Source organism: Musca vetustissima, unplaced genomic scaffold, assembly GCF_032173495.1.
Source record: "Musca vetustissima isolate MV318-11 ecotype Yass unplaced genomic scaffold, APGP_CSIRO_Mvet_v1 utg95043, whole genome shotgun sequence".
NCBI classification, from domain to species: Eukaryota; Metazoa; Arthropoda; class Insecta; order Diptera; family Muscidae; genus Musca; species Musca vetustissima.
In genome coordinates, this window is record NW_026878138.1 from 18,019 (window position 1) to 41,206 (window position 23,188).

The following is a 23,188-nucleotide window of genomic DNA, read 5'->3' on the forward strand; positions in this document are numbered from 1 at the left end:
CAGAAATAGTTCGAAAAGTAAAAAAGCGACTTGATCGAAAGGACGAAAATATCTGGAGGGTGTATTAAAGCCTTGGGCGCGCAAATATTTCAGCACAAAATACAGTTCCTCGCTTCATTTCCAGCGCAGAATGGCCACCAAAATCTTCGGATACCAATCCGTTGGGCTATTGTGTCTAGAGTATTTTGGAAAGCAGGGTTGGCACTAACCTCAAGCAAGCGTCTCGCCGGGAATAAAACAAAATACCGCAGAGCTCAGCATGTGACGGTTTCATTGGCCGTTGGAAGGCCATAATTCGTGCCAAAGGTGACCAATTCGAACAAATCTAAACTCATTCTAAAATTTGATGCTATTTCCGACATTTTTTGCTTTCTTTAAATAAAATAATTAAAATTATGGCATTTGCCTTTGTTGCAGTTTTTTATCTCACCCTGTGTATTCTCCTTATTTCCTTCCAATTTTTTGGGTTTTTTTAGGGGAACACCTCCGTAGTGAGTTTTGGCCAGCGGGGACAAGATCCTAATGTGGGTGATCAACTTATCCCATTACATCCAGATTGTAATAGAATAGTGTGATCATCCACGTTCCCCTAACCGGACTCGCCCGGTAAGAGACAGACTCCCTCAGGAAAGGAGATAAAGGATATAACATTAAAAATTCCTACTGCATCATGGTAGCCATGATTATTGAGATACATAAAATTACAATGACTTTTTCGGATTTGCGTTTTATAGAAAACACCAACATATAGTTGTGATTCGCCTGCATTCATATGTAACATATGGCGCCCAATTAAAAGTAAACAGTTAATAAATGTGGCTCTTCAAAATAATATTTAAAACAAAATCCTCACTTGCGTTGGTTTACGTATACATATGGTCTGTTCCCATACTGCAAGAATCTACTAGATTTTACTATTTTCTTCGATATCATAAAGGAAAATTCGTTATCGTAGTAAAAAGTAGTAGATTCTTGCAGTACGGGAACAGACCAATAATGTATAGTGTATTAATTATTATTTTTCCTCAAATAGTCCAACTCAGAATGTGCAAAGTCCTTTTCCCAATTAAGTAATAATTTACAATATTATCTGTGTTTTTCATACATTGGACTGGATCAAGTGTGTTGTGGGTGGCTAATATAAATTATAACTGTCATAAAATTTGATTAATATATCGTACTGATGATAGATTATCTGTATTCTTTTAAGATTACAAATTTGGCAATATGTACAATACAATACGCCTAAATTTCACGTTTTAGAAAATACGTCATTTATTTGACATACAATCTAGCATATTGGATGTAAATATAACCTTGCTTTTGAATTCGATTGCAAATAATCGGCGCTAACGACATTTACAATTAAAATTATTTTTTTGCAGACTTTGAAGATTTCATAGATATTTAATTAAAATTTTAAATTTTAATAAAGTCTAATCTTTTCCGGGCATTACCCCTAATCTGAATTTAGATTAAAGATCTAGAAGAACGTACGACAAAATAACAAAGTTCCAATAATAATTGGAAATATCTTGCGATGGGAAATTCTCGCTTTCAAAGGAATTGTTTTATAAATCGTATTTTTATTTCTCTTTTTTTTGCAATGCAATTTTTATTATTTATTTAAATATACGTATAACGGTGGTATAGGCAACGCAATACGTTTGCAAAAAACACCAAAGCCTTATTAATCCCCATCATATACCACATTGACGTTTAAAGAAAATTTACTATATACCTTGGTCTTCATTATAGATAAGATTTTGGACAATGTTATTTTAATTAAAAATTGATCGCCAATAAATGATACGTGGTTAAGTGCCATTTGAAGCCGTACACTGTGAATGACCACACTCAGAATGTTTTTTTTTTTGTTTTGTTATTGTTTCATTGTGTTTACCGAAGAGATTTCGTTTTGGGGGAAAATACAAGGGTTTTTATCTGCAAAGTTCGTTTTTGTTTCTTTAAATTCTAGAGAAACTGCGCAATACGGAAGAAGAACAGTAGTAATTAGGAAAAACGGTGGGAATAATGTTCATATTTGAATAAATGAATTTCTGTTACTGGGAAAAATGATTATCTACAGGTAAAAAATAAAAAGCCAACAAATATTTTATATTTGTGTAATACATCAGAACTTTTTACCGGGTTAACATACTTTATGAGGATTTATTTGACATATATTCCAAGTAATTGACAATTTAAACCCACTGGGTTAACCAAATTCGGTACAATGTGAACGTACTTCAAGTTACATAACCGTATAGAGCCAATAATGAAAATAAAGTAAATGTCCTAAGCCCATTTAGACTATGCCTTCTACACTGTAAACAAATATCAGCTGACATATCATTATACCCTACACAACTATGTTGTCAGGGTATTATAGCTTTGTGCAACCCCAAAAGTTTGTAACGCCGCGAAATATTGGTCCTAGACCCACCTTTAAGTATACCGATCGTCATATCTCGGCTAGCTGAGTCGATCTAGACATGTGTGTCCGTCCGTCTGTCCATTATAATTTGTAAACACGATACAGGCCACAGTTATGGACCAATCTTTACGAAATTTTGCATGTACGATGAGTTCTGGCCAATGAAGGCCCCTATTGTTTTTGGAAAAGATCGGTTAATATTTAGTATCGAAGAGGAGTGGTTGACCTTTAAATTGATACCAATTATTTTGTCGTATATACTCAGACGTGGAAGTTACACTTAAATATTTACAGGTGCTTCCGTATTTATATATTATTTAGTAACCCATTACCACACTAGAGGGCGGAAATATAGCGCTGATCGTTTTGTAATTTTCCATGAAATTCCCGTTACGGTCAACGGTGATGATCAGATAATAATTTTGGGATGAAGTGGACCGAAAAGTTATTTTTTTTTTGTGTTTTTATTTTCGAGTCGATCTTTAGGCCACAATTGAAAGCCCAACATAACCCACGGTAAAGAGAATCTGGACAAGTACAACCCTCTTCTACTGAATATTAGAAATATTTGCTAACATCTTGTCGGTCAAGAGGGTGCAAATATCGCGAAATATTGCCCAAGCTCAGAATATACAAACACAGAAAGTTCGATTGTCGTGGAAGTTGTTGTCCGACTATACTGCTTCGCTCACTGGTTTTAATACTAGGATGGAATAGCAAAATATATAGATACTCTATTAGAGCAGCTGAATATCCGATTAACTGTCAAAATGCATAGTTTCTATTCGAATTATGAGAATGATAGAATGGAATGATGCCAACCATGAGAAGTATTACTAGATAACATTTGACAGATATAAACAGAATATAAAAACATATGTTTTTGTTTTGATACATCACCTTATTATTGCCGTCATGATGCAACTTTGTATAGGCGCGTTTAGATTATGCTCTCTAAATCGACTCGATTTCAAAATCGATGCAGATAATTCTACCCGTTCAGACTGGTACTGATATAAAGTTGACAATCAGCTGTTAATTGTTTACGTTTCATAGTTGTTTCGTTTCACTGGTTTCATAGTAAAGGGCCAAGCAGAATGCTCGTGTTGACCCATTCGTTGCGTTATGTGTTATCGAAAATACAACAACCACAAGGGAACGATAACACAAACGCTCGGAGTTAAATATATTTTAACTTTTTGCGTGCGTTAACGCGATAACAAAAAACGCTCAACGCGTACATTCTGTTTAGCCCTTAATTTCTCAATCAATATTTTCATATGTATATCAGGAATTGGTCTCCATTGGATGGCAGGGTTGTATATCGATTTAACGTAGGATTTCCAACAAATCCACGATACTGAGATGATTTAATATTGTATCGTAATTCGAGGTAAAACGACATGTACATTAGATGCTGATATCGCAGTCGAAAACTCTATGTCAGAAGTGATCGTCAGATATGACACAAAAGGATGCAGACCTCTCTCGTGCGGAAGCTCCCGTTGGCGGTAGTATAGTAATCAAGAGTGGAACCTCCAAAAGAAACTTTGGTAACCCCGCTGCCGAATACAACGTCAAAATCGTTGATTACTATTGAAAAAAAAGAGTAGAAGCTAACTGTGGGAATCATAATAGTTCACTGCAGTGGGAATCAATGGATGAAGAAGATAGGGAAACGATCGACCATATACTCTGTAAGTGTAACCTAACCTACAATGTAAATGTATTTCTGGTCTATATTTCCAAAAAATAAAATATTGACCAATTTTAGAGAATGTTTAAGCCAAATTCGTGATGATGCATTATCTCGGTTCAGTTCCTAAATCAAGTTGAATTTACCGCGATTTGCCACACAAACATAAATCCAGTCAATCTTTTTGGGTCAAATGCAGGGTTGTATTTGAAATTATCTTGACTTAAGTGGTATTTACATATGAACCAGGTTACCAGGTTAACCTCCTCTATGAAGATTTATTTTGCATAATAAATCCGATACAAATATAATTATTTACAAAATATACATTATTTACAATAAAACCCTGCTTTTGACTCAAAAAATATTTTTAATGCTCAATTCTTGGCGAAGGATACAATAAGTTTGACCTGTCTAAATATAAGCATATTTTTACTAGATTCTTTTAAAAAAAATTAACAGTCTTACAAGTTTTTTTAATAATAAGAAGTTTTGTTATTTTACTCTTTAATGCAATCGATAACAATTTATCGACGATTATAGATACCTATATAACAACTGTTGCTGCTGGTTTTCGATCTTTAGAACCCTAACTACTTGGCTATACTATTTGTTTTGATTTTAATGGTTATCAACAAGGTATATTTAATAAGGTAGCCGCATCGGGCCAGCTGTTGGACAAATAAATGTCAAAAATGTTGTTGTCATGTTGAATCAAAAAATTAAAAAACAAAATTATAAATGAAAATCTCCGAATTTCTAATAGCTTTTTTGGCAATACTTTTATTAACAGTTTCTACAAGAATTTGAGTAAAAAAATTTTGCCAATCTGTTTGTTTTGGCAAAATATTTTTGACATATCAAAATTCAACAAGCGATGTTTGTTGTAGAAATTCGCCGATGCGGCTACCTTGTATATCTACCTTGGTTATCAATGAATTCTCTTACCTTCACATTCGTCGTACACAGCTGCCATATCTCCCAACACAGTGTTACCACATCGTATATAGCCACCAAATTGAACAGCTGATTTGCATATAACACTTCCGTCAACTGTTATACAGTTGTTGTTTTTCATTTTTGCTGCAAAACAAAGAAAAATAGTCATCTAGCAAAGCATAGAATATACATCGAGTAGAGAGTAAATATATATTTGGATTCCAAACAACAACGTCCGTTATTTGCTAATATTTTTATACGTCTTGACGTCGTCTGAAGATTGCGGGTCGATGGCACAGACCAATGTGAATTATAAGACACTAAATGAAGAGCAGCAGCAGCATAAAATTATGACTGAAGGTCATGACTACGAAGCGAACGAAGTGGAAGACACACCAAGAAGCAGTGGTGTACTCTTGCACACAGTACCCGAAATTAATAGAGCACGATGGAACCACATCGAGGACTTGGATTCGTTCTTTACGCGAATGTATCACTACCATCAGAAGCATGGTTTTGTCATCATCGTACTGGAGGAATTTTTCCAGCTAATAGAATTTGCCTTTGTCGTGTGGTTGGTTACCTTCGCCGTCCATTGTATCAATCATGATGTACTGTTTGGCAATCGACCACCACCGGACAATCACACAAAGATAACATTCGATGATGTTATAATACCGATGGATGTGTGTGTGGACAATTTTAATGGCATTACCTATTCGATACTGTTCGTGGCCGCGCTGTATTTGTTAATACGCACTATAAAAGTGTTGTATCACATCTCCCAGTATTGGGACATCAAGAAGTTCTACAACACTGCGCTGCATATTGAGGATGGCAATTTGGATAATGTCACCTGGCATGAGATCAAGAAGAAGGTGCGTGAGGTCCAGGCGGAACAGCATATGTGCATCGATAAAGATCATTTGACCGATTTGGATATCTATCATCGTATATTGCGTTTTAAGAATTACTTGGTGGCCTTGATGAATAAGAATCTGCTGCCTGTACGTTTCACGCTGCCCGTGGTGGGGGAGGTTGTGACACTGAGTAGAGGATTGCTGTTCAATATTGATTTGATATTGTTTCGTAGTCCAGGATCACCGTTTCAAAATAATTGGCAGCTACATGATGACTATTCGGTGAGAGGGAATCAAAGAGAGCTGGCAAATCGACTGTCGAAGCTAATTTTGTGGGTGGCCATAGCAAATTTGGTATTTGCCCCGGTGATATTTATATGGCAATTGGTGTATTTCTCCTTTACCTATGCGAATATATTGAAAAAGGAACCGGGTGCCTTGGGCATGAGGACATGGTCCAACTATGGCCGTTTGTATTTGAGGCATTTCAATGAATTGGATCATGAACTGGATGCCAGACTTAATCGTGCCTATGAATATGCAGATCGTTATTTAAATTCCTTCTCCTCCCCGTTGCTGGCAGTGATTGCCCGGAATATTTTATTTATAACCGGAGGAATGTTGCTGCTGATCCTGGCCATGGGCATTTATGATGAATATGTCTTCCAGGTGGAACATGTTTTGACTTTGATCACCCTACTCTCGGCCATTGGTTTGGTTTGTCGCAACTGTATACCAAATGAGAATTTAATATGGTGTCCGGAACAGCTGATGAATGCGATATTGGCCCATGTCCACTATTTGCCAGCCAATTGGAAAAATCAAGCCCACACCTCAATGGTGCGCAACGAGTTTGGAAATTTCTTTCAATTTAAGGCAAGCTATTTTATTAATGAGATACTGAGTCCCATTGTTACGCCCTTCCAGTTGTTGTTTGTTTTCCGCCCAAAGGCCTTGGAAATTGTGAAGTTTTTCCGCAGCTTTACCGTCTCGGTGAGGGGAGTGGGTAATGTTTGTTCCTTTGCCCAAATGGATGTACGTAAACATGGTAATCCCGAATGGCAGCCAGAAGAGATGTCCTCCCTGCACACAGACGTGCCAGTGGGAGAGAAGATGCAAACGGCAGGGAATAATGGTAAAACCGAATTGTCTTTGTTACGCTTTACCCTGACCAATCCTGAATGGCAAATGCCTCCGGAAGCTGTGCAATTTGTAAATGGGGTAAGGCAGAATGCTATCAATGATTTGAGTAAGCTGAAGAAAAAGGAGTTTACTTTGAATCCTCTGACGGAAAGTTTAATCTCCTTTGGAACAATTGGAAATGAATATTCCTCCATTGCCAAGTCTTTGATATTCCATCACAATGCCATGCACAATGGAGAGGAGGGTATGATGGGTCAAAATCAAAATCACTGCCAATGTTATTTTGAACAAATGCTGCAACAGGGCCTGGGGGAACATTCACGCATGCAGGACAATATGAGTATGTCACGAAGAATGATGGGCGGCACAGATAATGCCAAAATATTGGGAGCCTCAAAAATGGTGGGAAGTACCAATGGGCCCTCACAATCGTTGATATGCAGTCTTTACGGCCCGGCCAGTGCCGCCTGTGATAAGCCTCAGGATCTGACAGAGGCTGATATGTGTCTCAGTGTTCTCTATTTACATGAAATGCATCACAAAACTGTACAGGAGAATCCTTTATTTATAGCCGAGGGAGATGGAAGAGGAGATAGTAATCAACCACAAGATCCCGATACAGATGTAAGAATTGCAAGGCCAGGTACCTCAACGGCCACCATAGTGACAACGGCAAGATCCGACTCAGCTGCAGCCGAAACAACTCCCCTCTTGGGGCTGAGGTCATAGCATAAACAAATTTGGATTTAAGTCATTAGCATCAATGTCGCATCGTCTGAAGCCTCCTTAATCCTCGTCATCAACAAAAAAAGAAATGAGCAAAAATTTTTGTTTATTTTTGACAAAAAAGTGTTTGTTGTTGTTGTCGAAAGTTTCGCTATCACTACTCTTGAGGGGAAACTACTTCCAGCAATGAAACCTACTACCAATATACTCAAACAGATTCTAAAACTGAAACCAAATAAAGTGGAAAAAAAGGAATCGATACAGCAAACCTAGGTTCTCCGAGCGAATGAACGAACGAACACCCTGAAATACCTAACAGTTCGATGAAAAGATGATTAAAAAATAAAACGCTTAAACTTAAGTATGTAGATATGTTTCTCATTTACAAAGTTTATTTTTTTCTATTTTTTAATTTTTTTTATTATTACTATTAAATAATGTAATTAATTAAAAACAAATGTATGTATGAAAGTGTTTTTTTCTTGGTAGTGATCATTTTAATTAATAGAAAAAAATACAATGTATGGAATGCCATAAAACGAAAAAAAAACCAACACGACTCAAAAATGTTTATAACGAAAAAAAGAGAAAAAAATTATAAAAAATAAAAATAAATTTAAAAAAATGTATTAAAAAAAGTTAATTGATATTTCACTACTAATAAAAGAAATTATGTTAAAATTAATTAATTTTTCCCAATTTTTTGTTATTTTGAAAAATTTTTTTAACAAATTTAGGCTTTGGAAAAATGTAATTTAAAAAAATCCGAACTTATTGGGCTACATTTGGATCGCAAAAATGTACGTTTAAAAAATCCATGCCTATTGTTATGGAGATCTGTGGAAAAATTCACGTTTAAAAAATCCACGCCTATTGCTATAGAGGTCTGTGGAAAAATTTACGTTTAAAAAATCCACTGCTATTGTTACGCTTATTGATGTGAAGGTTTCTGTTGCAAGGGGAATGACAAATTTAAATTAAATAAGCTGGGTCTATCGATCGTTTGGGGAAAAAGTACTATCACAAAAAAGTAAAAAGGCACGTGTGTAGTTCTGAGAAAATTTGTAAAAGTAGAATTGTTTGTCTTTTTTTAATATCACCTACTTGAAATTGGTATCACGACTTCTTTGAAATAATTAATTTTTTAAATTATTATTACTTTTTAAAAGTGGTAAACAAATCCATATAAATATCAAAACGCCAACGACAATGAAACCTTATTCTGCAAAAGATTCCAAACCGCTTACAATGTTTAAAACAATTTTCAAAACCACAATATTTGTTGTTGTTCTAATTTCGATAACAGCAAAAGAAATAGCTGCCGACAATAGCAAGGATGTTGCGGAGCGGGTATTCGATCATTATGGGTTGGGAAAAGAGGTTCGAGGTAATATTTTTTGAAATTATTTTTTTCTAAAATTATATTTTTTTCAATTTTTTATAATAAATTTGTTTTTTTTTTCAGGTGCCTATATTATGATCACCTATCAATATTACTATAGCTACAGCAGAGCTCAGCGTGAAATCAATTTAAATTATACCTACAATGATCCGCAAGGCAATAAGATTTCACAAATTCTATTGTTGGTGGAAACTGATGAACAGGGTACAAGCGCTGCCTTTGTTACGGCCGGTGGTATTAATCAAAGTTCGATTTCGTTAAGAATTGTCGGTTACAATACGGCCAAGTTACGTTATATGGTTATTGTTTTTGGTTTAAAAAATCAATAAATAAAAAAAAGTGAAAATCATGGACCTCTCAATAAAAATTTTCCAAAGACCTCCAGTTTTTTTTAAAGTAAATTTTTCCACAGACCACATCCACATCATTAGGCGTAGATTGTTTAAAGTAAATTTTTCCACAGACCTCCATATCAATAGGCGTGGATTTTTTAAACGTAAATTTTTCCACTGACTTCCATACCCAATAGGCCTGGATTTTTTAAACGTAAATTTTTCCACAGACCTCCACATCATTAGGCGTTGATTGTTTAAAGTAAATTTTTCCACAGACCTCCATATCAAGAGGCGTGGATTTTTAAAACGTAAATTTTTCCACAGACATCCATATCAAGAGGCGTGGATTTTGTAAAAGTAACTTCTTCGACAGACCTCCATATCAAGAGGCGTAGATTTTGTAAAAGTAACTTTTTCCACAGACATCCATATCAAGAGGCGTGGATTTTGTAAAACGTAAATTTTTCCACAGACCTCCATATCAAGAGGCGTGGATTTTTAAAACGTAAATTTTTCCACAGACCTCCATATCAAGAGGCGTGGATTTTTAAAACGTAAATTTTTCCACAGACCTCCATATCAAGAGGCGTGGATTTTTAAAACGTAAATTTTTCCACAGACCTCCATATCAAGAGGCGTGAATTTTTAAAACGTACATTTTTCCACAGACCTCCATATCAAGAGGCGTGGATTTTTAAAACGTAAATTTTTCCACAGACCTCCATATCAAGAGGCGTGGATTTTTAAAACGTAAATTTTTCCACAGACCTCCATATCAAGAGGCGTGAATTTTTAAAACGTAAATTTTTCCACAGACCTCCATATCAAGAGGCGTGGATTTTTAAAACGTAAATTTTTCCACAGACCTCCATATCAAGAGGCGTGGATTTTTAAAACGTAAATTTTTCCACAGACCTCCATATCAAGAGGCGTGAATTTTTAAAACGTAAATTTTTCCACAGACCTCCATATCAAGAGGCGTGGATTTTTAAAACGTAAATTTTTCCACAGACCTCCATATCAAGAGGCGTGGATTTTTAAAACGTAAATTTTTCCACAGACCTGGAATTTTTTAAAAGGAAAATTTCTCTCTTCGTGTTTATATAGCCACTGTTTTATAATATATATTTTGCCAAGTAATTATTTTTTCATTCGAAAAATGTTTTTTTTTTGATAAAAATTACACCGATTTTCCATAAACAACAACCATATAACGCAAATGATTGGAATTCTGTGCCACGATTTGTATGGAAATCGAACTTTGTCCAATTCCGCCTGCGGTAACATAAGCCTGTGTGGTGGCATCATCCGAGGCCTCAACATATAGAACCACTTGGGTGACGATTGCATTTTTATTCACTTGAGCATCTGCCGATGGGTAGTCATAGTCCAAAGAAATTTCCGGCTGGACATCATCGTAGGATTGCTCATATTGATAGGTGTAGAGGATTTTGGCACCTGAAGGACCAAAAACAAATTAAAAATTAAAAGAAAAATCAAGGTTGTCCAGCTTACCATCAACTTCCTGACCCAAAGTGTAGCGATCGAAGGAGCTGCGTCCCGTCAAAACTTGTGTTATGCTTTCTTTATTCTCAATGGCCTTGGCTTGAATGCCAATGGCAAACACAGTGACCAATAAGAAAATATTTCGGAATGACATGTTGTGTCTAGCTTGAGTCTTATTTTCAGTATTTCTCCATTTCAAGGTGGGGATAGGGTTCTTATATCATTGGTGCTATCGCTGTCATTGATATTGACGATGTAACCAATTTATTAGAGTTCTTGGAAATGTTGATTGTTGTTGCTGTTAAACGTTATCTGTTAAAAATTCGATTGTGCATCTTTTCATTTGGTGATTTGCCAAGCACTGTGGGGAAATATATCTCAAGCAACATTGTTGTTTCTAGAAAATAATTTAATTTTTTTTAATTTTGTTGAGAACATTTTTTTGTAGTCGGAACCCTCTAAAAAATACTTCTATACAATTTATTCCACAAATTTAAATTTTTATATGTATAGAGTTCCCACTGTGCCGCATATTTTGATAATTGATCATAAACAATGTTATCTGCTACTGTAAGTTGTAAATGAAAGAGTTTTGAAATATTTACTTCATTATCTTCTAATGAATATTAGTTGGCGATAAGACCGACAACAAAGAGGCAAACAACGATTTTAACTAATGGATATTTAAAACAATAAAGAAAATTGATGATAAATGAAGATAATAATGCAAACGCCTAAAAGTATGCTTTATATTATTTTATGGTCATTAAATGCCTTAACGAACAAACAGCACGAGTATTCTGGTACATTTTTTCATCAACTCGTAGACCAATAGGCGTGGTTTTTTTATGCAAATTATTTATTGACCAATTGACCAGAAGTCGTGAATTTTTCCAAAGACCTTTAGACCAAAAGGCATGGATTTTTTTAACGTACATTTTTCCACAGATGACCTGACCAATAGGCGTGGATTATTTAAACGCCAATTTTTCCTCGACCACATGACCAATAGGCGTGGATTTTTTAACGTAAATTTTTCCATAGACCTCCATATCAATAGGCGTGGATTTTTTAACGTAAATTTTCCTTGACCACCTGGCCAATAGGGGTGGATTTTGTAGAGTAATTTTTTCATTGACCTCTAGACCAATAGGCGTGGATATTTTAAAGTATTTTTTTTTTTCATTGACCTCTAGACCAATAGGCGGGATTTTTTAAAGTATTTTTTTCATTGACTTCTAGACCAATAGGCGGGATTTTTTAAAGTATTTTTTTCATTGACTTCTAGACCAATAGGCGTGGATTGGTTTGAGTAAATTTTTTCATTGACCTCTAGACCAATAGGCGACGATTTTTTAAAGTAAATTTTTCATTGACCTCTAGACCAATAAGTGTGGATTTTTTAAAGTAAATTTTTTCATTGACCTCTAGACAGATAGGCGTGGATTTTTTAAAGTAAATTTTTCATTGACCCCTAGACCAATAGGTGTGGATTTTTTAAAATAAATTTTTTTAATGACCACCTGACCAATAGGCGTGGATTTTTAAAGTAAATTTTTCATTGACCCCTAGACCAATAGGTGTGGATTTTTTAAAATAAATTTTTTTAATGACCACCTGACCAATAGGCGTGGATTTTTAAAATAAATTTGTTTAATGACCACCTAACCTGATTTCCACAGACCTCCATTTCAATAGGAGTGGATTTTTTAAACGTAAATTTTTCCTCGTCCACCTGGATTTTTTAAACGTAAATTTTTGGGATATTTTAAATATATTTCCAACATGGCTGACCTTATTTCATTTCCATCGGAAACCCACATTTCCTATCTCACAAAATTACAATACACATTTATTATTTTTCCATAAATATTACCATTTAATTGTAATCAATGTAATAACTATAATTTACACTGACAGGCCAATTATCATTTTGTGTGGAGGATGATATTTCAGAACTTGACCTAAATTGAAACGAAGTAATGTGTGAACTCAATTTGATGATTCTGATTTATTTCTGACAAAGGCAGTAATACCTAGAATTTTTATATTGGATTTAAATTTGCGAAAATATGCCAGCATTGTATTACACTCAAAGAAAAATGTTTGTTAATAGAGGTTGGAATTGTGTGGAAGAGAATTTCCACTAGCGGCTTGTAGAAAAATACCTAAGAAGTTCTATTTTATATAGGAAACTACTTTACAGACATTACTTCAAAAAAAAAAAAAAAAAAAAAAAAAAAACTGTGGCATTAGAATTGACACATTTTTCTTCGAGTCTAGTAGCAATTATTGCCCATAGTAAATTAAAATAGGCGTATGGGTATTTTGCAAATATGTTTACACATAATTTGAAAATTCAAATTCACAATTTGCAAATTTTTATTTTATTTTTCTTTTTAATTATATCAAATCAATCAATGATACTTCATTAGCATGCAATTACGATTTGAAAGAGGGGAATCACATCAAATTGTAATTTTATTGAGATTAACAGTATCCATTCATAGCGAAGTGGGAATTTACGTTAAGCGTTTACTGATATGTGATTTTTGTTGATGGTGTGATATTAAATAATAATATATGAAAAAATACTTTAAAAAATCCACGACTACTGGTCTGAAATTCGATGAAAAAATTGGGTTAGATAAGAAAAAATTTAAAAAATCCACGCCTATTGATCTGGAGTTCGATGAAAAAATGTAAAAAATCCACGCCTATTGATCTGGAGTTCGATGAAAAAATGTAAAAAATCCACGCCTATTGATCTGGAGTTCAATGAAAAAATGTAAAAAATCCACGCCTATTGATCTGGAGTTCGATGAACAAATTTACTTTAACAAATCCACGCCTATTGGTCAAGGAGTCGATGATTTTTTTGTAAGAAATCAACGCCTCTTGGTCAAGGAGTCGATGATTTTTTTGTAAGAAATCAACGCCTCTTGGTCTAGGGGTCGATGAAATTGTTTTCTGTAAAACGTCAACGACTGTTGGTCAAGGAGTCGATGATTTTTTTGTAAGAAATCAACGCCTCTTGGTCAAGGAGTCGATGATTTTTTTGTAAGAAATCAACGCCTCTTGGTCAAGGAGTCGATGATTTTTTTTGTAAGAAATCAACGCCTCTTGGTCTAGAGGTCGATGCAATTATTTTCTGTAAAAAATCCACGCCTCTTGGTATAGAGGTGAAATTGTTTCTGTAAAAAATCCACGCCTCTTGGTCTAGAGGTCGATGATTTTTTTTTTTTTTTTTTTTGTAAAAAATCCACGTCTTTGGTCTAGAGGTCGATGACATTTTTTTTTAAATCCACGCCTTTGGTCTATAGGTCGATGATTTTTTTTTTCATAAAAAATCAACGCCTCTTGGTCTGGAGGTCGATGAAATTTTTTTCTGTAAAACATCCTCGTCTCTTGATCTCTATGTCATTAGAAAGATGTGCTTTAAAATTCCACGCCTCTTGGTCTAGAGATCGATGACATATTTTCTTTAAAAAATCCACGTCTCTTGGTCTACAGGTCTTTAGAAAAATGTACTTTAAAAATTTACTCCTCTTGGTCTAGGGTTCTTTAGAGTTAGATGGAAAAAATGTACTTTGAGAAATCCACGCCTATTGGGCTAGATTTGGATGGAAAAAAATACTTTAAAAAATTACACGCCTATTGGTTTAGGGGTGGATAAAAAATATGTTTTGAAAAATCCACGCCTATTAGACTAGAGGTCAATGAAAACATATACTTTAAAAAATCCACGCCTATTGGTCTAGAGAACTTTGAATTCACTTAAAAAATCCATGCTTATTTTCAATTATCAGTTTTTAAATTCGACTTTTAAAAGCATGATTGTCACACGTTTAAACGCACATACACACACACACACACCTGATAATGTCTGCATTTTATTCTACCTCCCCACGATCCACACGTTCAATAACCCAATAAATTAAAGTATGCATTTATATCGATATTTGTTTATGTTTTAATTAATTTTGTGTTTAATTTGAATAAATAATAAGTAAACGAAAGTTTCCTGGAAATACTGGACAAAAAAAAATGAAAAGCTTTTTTTCGAACACAAGGAAGGAAAAATAAAAAAATGCAGCAGAGTTAGTCATGGATCTATGGTGACTTAGTGAGTGAGGACCGGTGAATATATACGACGGTAGTCGATAGCGACCCTAAAGAATGTTGATATATTTGTTGTCTTCCAGGACAACGATATAGCAATGATTGGACTAGTTCATAAGCTCAGTCGAGGTGTATCGCTTTCGTTCGATATCCGCTATATCTGCTCTCTTACTCGCATTTATTTTTTTCTGGACGAACATAAATCTACTCAGAAAGTGATTCTATGCATTCTATCCTTTTGCCTGTTACAAACATATGCACAAAGACATAATACCCTGTACCACAGTGTGGTGAAGGGTATAAAAAATATTTTATAAAAATCTAAGTAAAAGCGGTTCATTAAAAAATATATATTTTTTTAAATTTAAACCCTATTAGGCTTAAAAAAAAAAAAAATAATAATAATAATAAATAAATGTTCTAATTTTAAAAAACCAGTCAACATCTTCAGAATTATAAATTAGAAAGATTTTTTTCTGGTCGTGTGCTCTAAGCCATGTCTTCCGTCGCTTCAAAAGTATTTCCCAAATTTAAATGAGATCACGTTCTATGCTTGGCAGGAGGATCTCAAACCATTTCAATACGTGCCGAGTTTAATTAAATTGCGACTGGGAATGGGAATTTTGAAACAGTTTATCAAAAAGGTAATTGATAAATATGCAAATAAAAAGAATGAATGAAAAGAAAACGCGTCATGAAACGATTTTGAACTTCTTGCGGTGGTCATGGCGCGGCTGAATGATTCATTGGCGGTCGGTTATATTTTTAATAAAAAAATAACAACAACAATAACAATGAAATTTAAGAATTGGAAAAAATTGCAACAAATAGTAGTGATGTTGTAGTTGTTGTTTTTGGGGTTTTTGTTTTGTGTATTTTTTGCTAAACAAAAACAAAAAAAAAAATAATAATTAAATAAAAATATATTAACAAAATAAAATACTATTCGTATTGTATGATATACACAATGCGACATACATACATACCAACTGGTGTACATGTGCATTATTTGTTTAGCTTAATTACATACTCACGACAACGACTTACCAATAAAATGAATTTACGTAGCTCATACGTAATGGTTTTGCAGGGGAAAGGGATTTTTTCAAAATGGATATAGCCAAACGAAAGAAAAATCATATACCGCTTCAAAATCGGATATAGGGACGTGTGTGCTTAATTAAAAGGAATATGAAGGAGTTTAAAAATGTTTCAGATTAAATTTGAAGATTTCGCATTTCCGTTAAATTGTATAAATTCGATTTATTCCACTTTCAAAATGAACGCCAAGGGTTATAAGTATAGTCTAGTGGTTGTGTATTGACAATGACCACTGCGGTTTCGTGAGACATTGATCGATCAATGGATGGCTCATCATGCATGAAGATGATACTCTCAGAGCTAGTAACTGAATGTGCTTTATTTTTTTGTGGGAACAATGTTGCCAGATCGGACGAAATTTGTATTGGGTATTTATACCCTACACAACTATGTTGTCACGGTATTATAGCTTTGTGCAGCCCCAAGAGTTTGTAACGCTGCGAAATATTGGTGCTAGACCCACCATTAAGTCAAATGTACTCTGACTTTTGTGTGAAAAATTACAAAATTTGTATTGTTTGTCGTATATATTTACCCCTGAAGGACAGAGACCAGATAAGTAGATAGTATATCCAAGAGGAGTGGTTGGCCTTTAAATTGATACCAAATATATTTATGTATCTATTCGGATGTGGGAGTTACACTTAAATATTTACATGTGCTTACGTATTCAGATATTATTTAGTAACCCATTACTAAATTAGTGGGCGGAAATATAGCGTTGATCGCTTTGAAATTTTCCATGAAGTTCTAATAATGGTCAAGGACAACGCCTATAATTTTCGGTGATGATCAGAATAAAATTTTGGGATGAAGTGGACCGAAAACTTAAGTTCTTTGTGTGTTTTCTAGTCGAATATAAGCCGAACATCACAACTAAAGCCACCTGGAAGAGAATCTGGACAAGTAAGTAGAAGGGCTGTACTGAATATTTGTAATATTCGGAACATGTAAGGATGATGTGCTGTTGACCTCTAATCGGGTAAGTCGGGGCAAATATCACGAAATATTGCCCAGGCTAGGAATGAACATCCACAGAAAGTTAGAATTCCGTGGTAGTTGTGTAGGGTATCGTATGGTCGGCCCCTTCTGACTACACTGCTCCGCTCACAGGTTTATTATTTTTTATACCCTTCATCACACTGTGGTACAGGGTATTATATCTTTGTGCATATGTTTGTAACCGGCAAAAGGAAACGAGATAGACACATGGTTCCTTTGGAGAATATGCATAGAATCACTTTCTAAGTTGATTTACACATGCCCGTCCGTCTGTCTGTCATCTTAACTTGTAAACAAAGTACAAGGACGAACCCTATTGAAATTGGGAAAAATCGGTTCAGATTTAGATATAGCTCCCATATATATTTCGTCCGATTTAAGGTAAATGGTGCTCCAAAGTCGCTACATATATTTCGATTTGCACGAAATTGGGCACAGCGTACTGATTTCAGCCTAGACTGATGTGTGCAAAGTGTCAAAATCGGTTCAGATTTAGATATTGCTCCCATATATAGCTTCGCCCGATTTTAGGTAAATGGTGCACCAACGTCCCTATATATCTTCCGATTTGGGCGAAATTTGGCGCAGCGTACTGTATTCAGCCTAGAATAATGTGTGCAAAGTATCGTAAAAATCGGTTCAGATTTAGATATAGCTCCCATATATATTTTCGTCCGCTTTAAGGTAAATGGTGCTCCAAAGTCGCTACAAATCTTTCGATTTGCACGAAATTAGGCACAGCGTACTAAATTCGGCCTAAAATGATGAGTGCTAAGCTTCGTGTAAACCGGTTCAGATTTAGATATAGCTCCCATATATATTTTCGTCCGATTTTAGGTTAATGTTGCACCAAAGTCCCTATATATTATACGATTTGCACGAAATTGGGCACAGCGTACTGAATTCAGCCTAGACTGATGTGTGCAAAGTTTTGTAAAAATCGGATCAGATTTAGATATAGCTCCCATATATATTTTCTTCTGATTTAAGGTAAATGGTGCACCAAAGTCCCTATAAATTATCCGATTTGCACGAAATTTGGCACAGCGTACTGAATTCAGCCTAGACTGATGTGTGCAAAGTTTCGTAAAAATCGGCTCAAATTTAGATATAGCTCCAATATATATTTTGATCCGATTTTGGCTAAATAGTGCACCCAAGTCCCTATATATCTTTCGATTTGCACGACATTTGGCATATCGTACTCAATTGAGTCCAGAATGATGGGTGGTGAGTTTCGGGAAAATCGTTTCAGATTTAGATATAGCTCCCATATATATATATATATATATTCGTCCGATTTAAGGTAAATGGTGCACCAAAGTCCCTATAAATTATCCGATTTGCACGAAATTTGCCACAGCGTATTGAATTCAGCCTAGAATGATGTGTGCTATGTTCCGTGAAAACCTGTTCAGATTTAGATATAGCTCCTATATATATTTTAGTCGGCCCAGTCCGACTTTACTACTTTCCTTCCTGGTTCATTTTCAAAAATGCTAACTTAACTGTAGTCTTTTGAAAAAATATTATTTAAAAAATCCACGCCTAATTGTAGTCTTCTTAGAAAAAAATTTATTTAAAAAATCCACACTTTATTGTTGTTTCAAAAAATATTTTTTCAAACCAAAAATTTATTTTGGTCTTTAATTTGCAAAAACTGAAATCTGGCATCTTTGGAAGAGCTAGTTTCTAGCTTGGCTCCATCAGTGAGATTTAAATGAGAGGTAAACTAATGATCTCGCATTGACTATCAATTGACCGGTATCAGTTGAAGTTTTGCCAGCCAGAATCTGAGCCAACCAACCAGTCAGTCAGTTGTTTGAGAGACGTGTTTTACAGCGGTTGTGTTCGGTAGCTTTCGGGCGTACTTGATTTTCGTTTGAGTTTATGGCAAGCACACTGTGGCGGGGTATGCGTGGCGGTTTATAAAACATTTTTTAAATTAAAAAAAAAAACAAAATCAGAAATCCTGATAAAACAAAAAGTAATTATTTATAAAAAAATAATAATAATAATAAATTTTTTATAATAAAATACAATGTAAACCTACAAACAAATTATCAACAAATCTTTAAAAAAAATGTGAGGCTGTGTGGTTACTGATGCTGTTCATTGTGTTGTTGTTGTTATTGATATTTATTTAAACAAATTAAAAAAATATATTTATTAGATTTAAATTTTTTGTTGATTGACCACCAATGAGCTGTGTTAAAAAATACAAAAATATTCTTGATTATAACCACATATATGTTTGTGTGAGTGAGTGTGTTCATATGTGTAAAATGATGCTGTGTGTGAGATGCCAAAGCGATAATGACCGCAATGAAGGCGATGATGATGATCCATGGCTGGGGTTTTTTGTATTTCATAGATAACTGAGGTTCTTTTTTTTTTATTACGAAAAGTGTTCGGGAAAAAATCTGTCCTAAATAGAAAAAAAATATTATCAATAAAAAATTGGAACACAAAATCCCTCGAATACCCCAATGACATGATAATCTACTAATCTGCTTGAAACAGATTTCAATATTGAGCACAAAAAAGAAGAAAAAAACAATAATAATAATACTAATAAAAAATATTCTATATTTTTCTTATCTGTGATTTTTTATTTCAATATTCGTTTTGAAAACCAAAACACAAAATATTAAGAATATTGAAATAATACTAAATATGAATAATGACACACGAGTACCCGCAGTCAAAAATCGAAAAAAAAAACAAAAAAAAGAAAATATAAACACATGTACTCCTCTTCAGATCAAGTTTACTTTAAAAACCAGTGAGCGGAGCAGTATAGTCGGACGGGACCGACCATACGATACCCTACACAACTACCACGAACTCTAACTTTCTGAGGATGTTTATTCCGAGTCTGAGTAATATTTCGAGATATTTGCCCCCTCTTGTCCGATTAGAGGTCAAAAACACCTCTTCCTTACTTTTTTCGAATATTCAGCACAGTCCTTATAATTACTTGTCCAGATTACCTTCACGGTGGGTTGTGTTGTGATTTTCGGATTATGCTCTACTCGAAAACACACAAAATTATGTTTTCGGTCCATTTCATCCCAAAATTTTAATCTGATCATCGCCGAAAATTGTAGGCGTTGTTCTTGACCATAACTGGAACTTCATGAAAAATTTCAAAGTCATCAGCGCGATATTTCTCCCTCTAATGTGGTAATGGGTTACTAAATAATATCTGAATACGTAAGCACCTGTAAATATTTGACTGTAACTCCCACACCTGAGTAGATACATCACTATATTTGGTATTAATTTAAAGGCCAACCACTCCTCTTGGATATGCTATCAACTCCTAGGGTCTACATCCTCCAGGAGTAAATATGTATGCCATAGAATACAAATTTTGTCATTTTTCACACAAAAGTCAGGGTCCATTTGACCCGCTTAATATTGACCGATCTTTATCAAAACATGCATGCTTATTCTCTGGCCCGATCCCCTTCTTCATGAAAAAATTCGCGGTGTTTTGGGCCATAATTGCGGCCTCTGGAGCGACCAGAAAAACCGACAAAAATAATGTTTTTGGTCCATTTCATCCCCTAAATATTAACCGATCTTTTCCAAAAACAATAGGGGTCTTCATTGGCCAGAACCCATCCTACATGCAAAATTTCGTGAAGATTGGTCCATAACTGTGGCCTGTATCGTGTTTACAAATTATAATGGACAGACGGACGGACGGACGGACGGACGGACACACATGTCTAGATCGACTCAGCTAGTCGAGATATGACGATCGGTATACCTAAAGGTGGGTCTAGGACCAATATTTCGCGGCGTTACAAACTTTGGGACTGCACAAATAATATTGTTGCAAGGCAACAATCAGGCGTGGATTTAATTATTTAATTATTTTTTTGGAAGCTTCTCAAGCGTTACACCTTTGCTAAATACCTTTACCCTTTCCCAATAATAACAAAAGAAACCAATAAATTTTAAATTCTATATCCAGTTTATTTTGTTGCAAATTCGGTACTTAATATTTATACCCTACACAACTACGTTGTCAGGGTATTATAGCTTAGTGCAGCCCCATGAGTTTGTAACGCCGCGAAATATTGGTCCTAGACCAACCTTTAAGTATACCGATCGTCATATCTCGACTAGCCGATCTAGACATATGTGTCCGTTCGTCCGTCTGTCCATTATAAATTGTAAACACGATATAGGCCACAGTTATGCACCAATCTTCACGAAATTTTGCATGTAGGATGGGTTCTGGCCAATGAAGACCCCTAATGTTTTTGGTAAAGACCGGTTAATATTTAGGTAATGAAATGTACCAAATACTTAATTTTTGTCGGTTTTTCTGGTAGCTCTTGAGGCCGGAATTATGATCCGAACATCACGAAAGTTTACATGGAGAAGGGCATTCGGCCAAAGAATAAGCATGCCTGTCAATATTTAGCGGTTCAAATTGAGCCTGACTTTTGTGTGAAAAATTACAAAATTTATATTCGATGGCGTATATATTTACTGAAGGACATAGTCCCAAGAAGTTGATTGTATATCCAAGATGACTGATTGACCTTCAAATTGCTACCAATTATATTGTCCTATGTACTCGGATGTGGGAGTTACACGCAAATATTTACAGGTGCTTGCGTACTCAGATATTATTTAGTAACCCATTACCTCACTAGAGGCGGAAATATAGCGCTGATCGCTTTGAAATGTTACATGAGGTTCCAGTTATGGTCAAGTACAACGCCTATAATTTTTTGTGACAATCACATAATAATTTTGGGATGAAGTCGACCAAAAACCTACTTTTTTTGTACTTTTTCGATCTATAGGTCACAATTATAAGCCGAACATCACAACACAACCCACGGTGAAGAGACTCTGGACAAGTAATTAGAAGGGTTCGGAAAATATGTCAGTGTAAGAAAAAAGGTGCTCTTGACCACTAATCGGGCAAGAGGTTGCAAATATAACGAAATATTGTCCAGTCTCGGAGTAAACATCCGCATAAAGTTAGAATTACATGGTAGTTGTGTAGGGTATCGTATGGTCAGCCCCATCCGACTATACTGCTCCGCTCACTGGTTTAAATAATATTTTTTGCAAAACTATAATAAGGATAGATTTTTTAAGTAATATTTTTTGGAAGACTATAATTAGGTTTTACACCTTTGTTAAAAATACCTCTCCCTCCCCAACAATAACAAAACAATCCAATAAATCTTATTTTGTTGCTAAATTCGGTACTTAAAGCTTCGTTTGTTTATTAATTTACATAAATAAACAAAATCGTTCTTTGTCTGGCATTTACTGTTGTAAAATAAACATTTAGTTTGTTGTTGCATTTGCTTGAGTTTTGTAAAAATATGATAAGAATGTTTTTAAGATGGACAAGGAGTGGTGTTTTTTTTGTTGTGTTGCTCTAGACGTGTTTTTTTGTTGTGTTGCTGTAAACGTGTTTTGTTTACTCCTTAAGGTTAATTTGGAAGGTTTTTTTGAGATGCATAGAAGGGCTTTGTTTATTCTTGATGTGGATGCAATGAAAAAACAGTTGTCCAGACCACATGCTGGGCATCCCTTTGGCAAGTGCAAATGACTGATCTGAACAAAGGAGTGTGATAACTCAAACAATGCATTAAAACTAGTTATAGAGTAAAGGATAGGTCAATTACTATTATATTTCTGTATGTACTCGGATGTGGCAGTTATCTAATATTGTTTAACATTACCACACTAGATGGATTTGAGAAATTACACGAAGTTCTTTTTATTGCCAAGGACGACACCTAAACTTTTCGGTGAAGATCAGAAAATATTTGGAGATGAATTTGAACGAAACTTTATTTTTGTCTGGTTTCTAGTCGCTCTAGAATTTAAACGATAGATCGAACAACACAAATTTTGCACGGGATGGGGTAGTAA

At 34.8% G+C, this 23,188-nt stretch overlaps 1 protein-coding gene across 1 annotated transcript; it reads left to right on the top strand.

The window, feature by feature from the left end:
* The first annotated feature begins 5,355 nt into the window (after positions 1-5,355).
* LOC133322937 (autophagy-related protein 9A-like) lies at positions 5,356-7,804 on the top strand. The gene has a single exon (XM_061531888.1). It carries the CDS (start codon positions 5,363-5,365, stop codon positions 7,802-7,804), a length of 2,442 nt encoding a protein of 813 aa, XP_061387872.1. The 5' UTR covers positions 5,356-5,362.
* The last annotated feature ends 15,384 nt before the right edge of the window (positions 7,805-23,188 follow it).

Bases quoted from the DNA above. Each gene is read 5' to 3' on its own strand.
- LOC133322937 (XM_061531888.1), top strand. From the start codon at position 5,363: ATGGCACAGACCAATGTGAATTATAAGACACTAAATGAAGAGCAGCAG.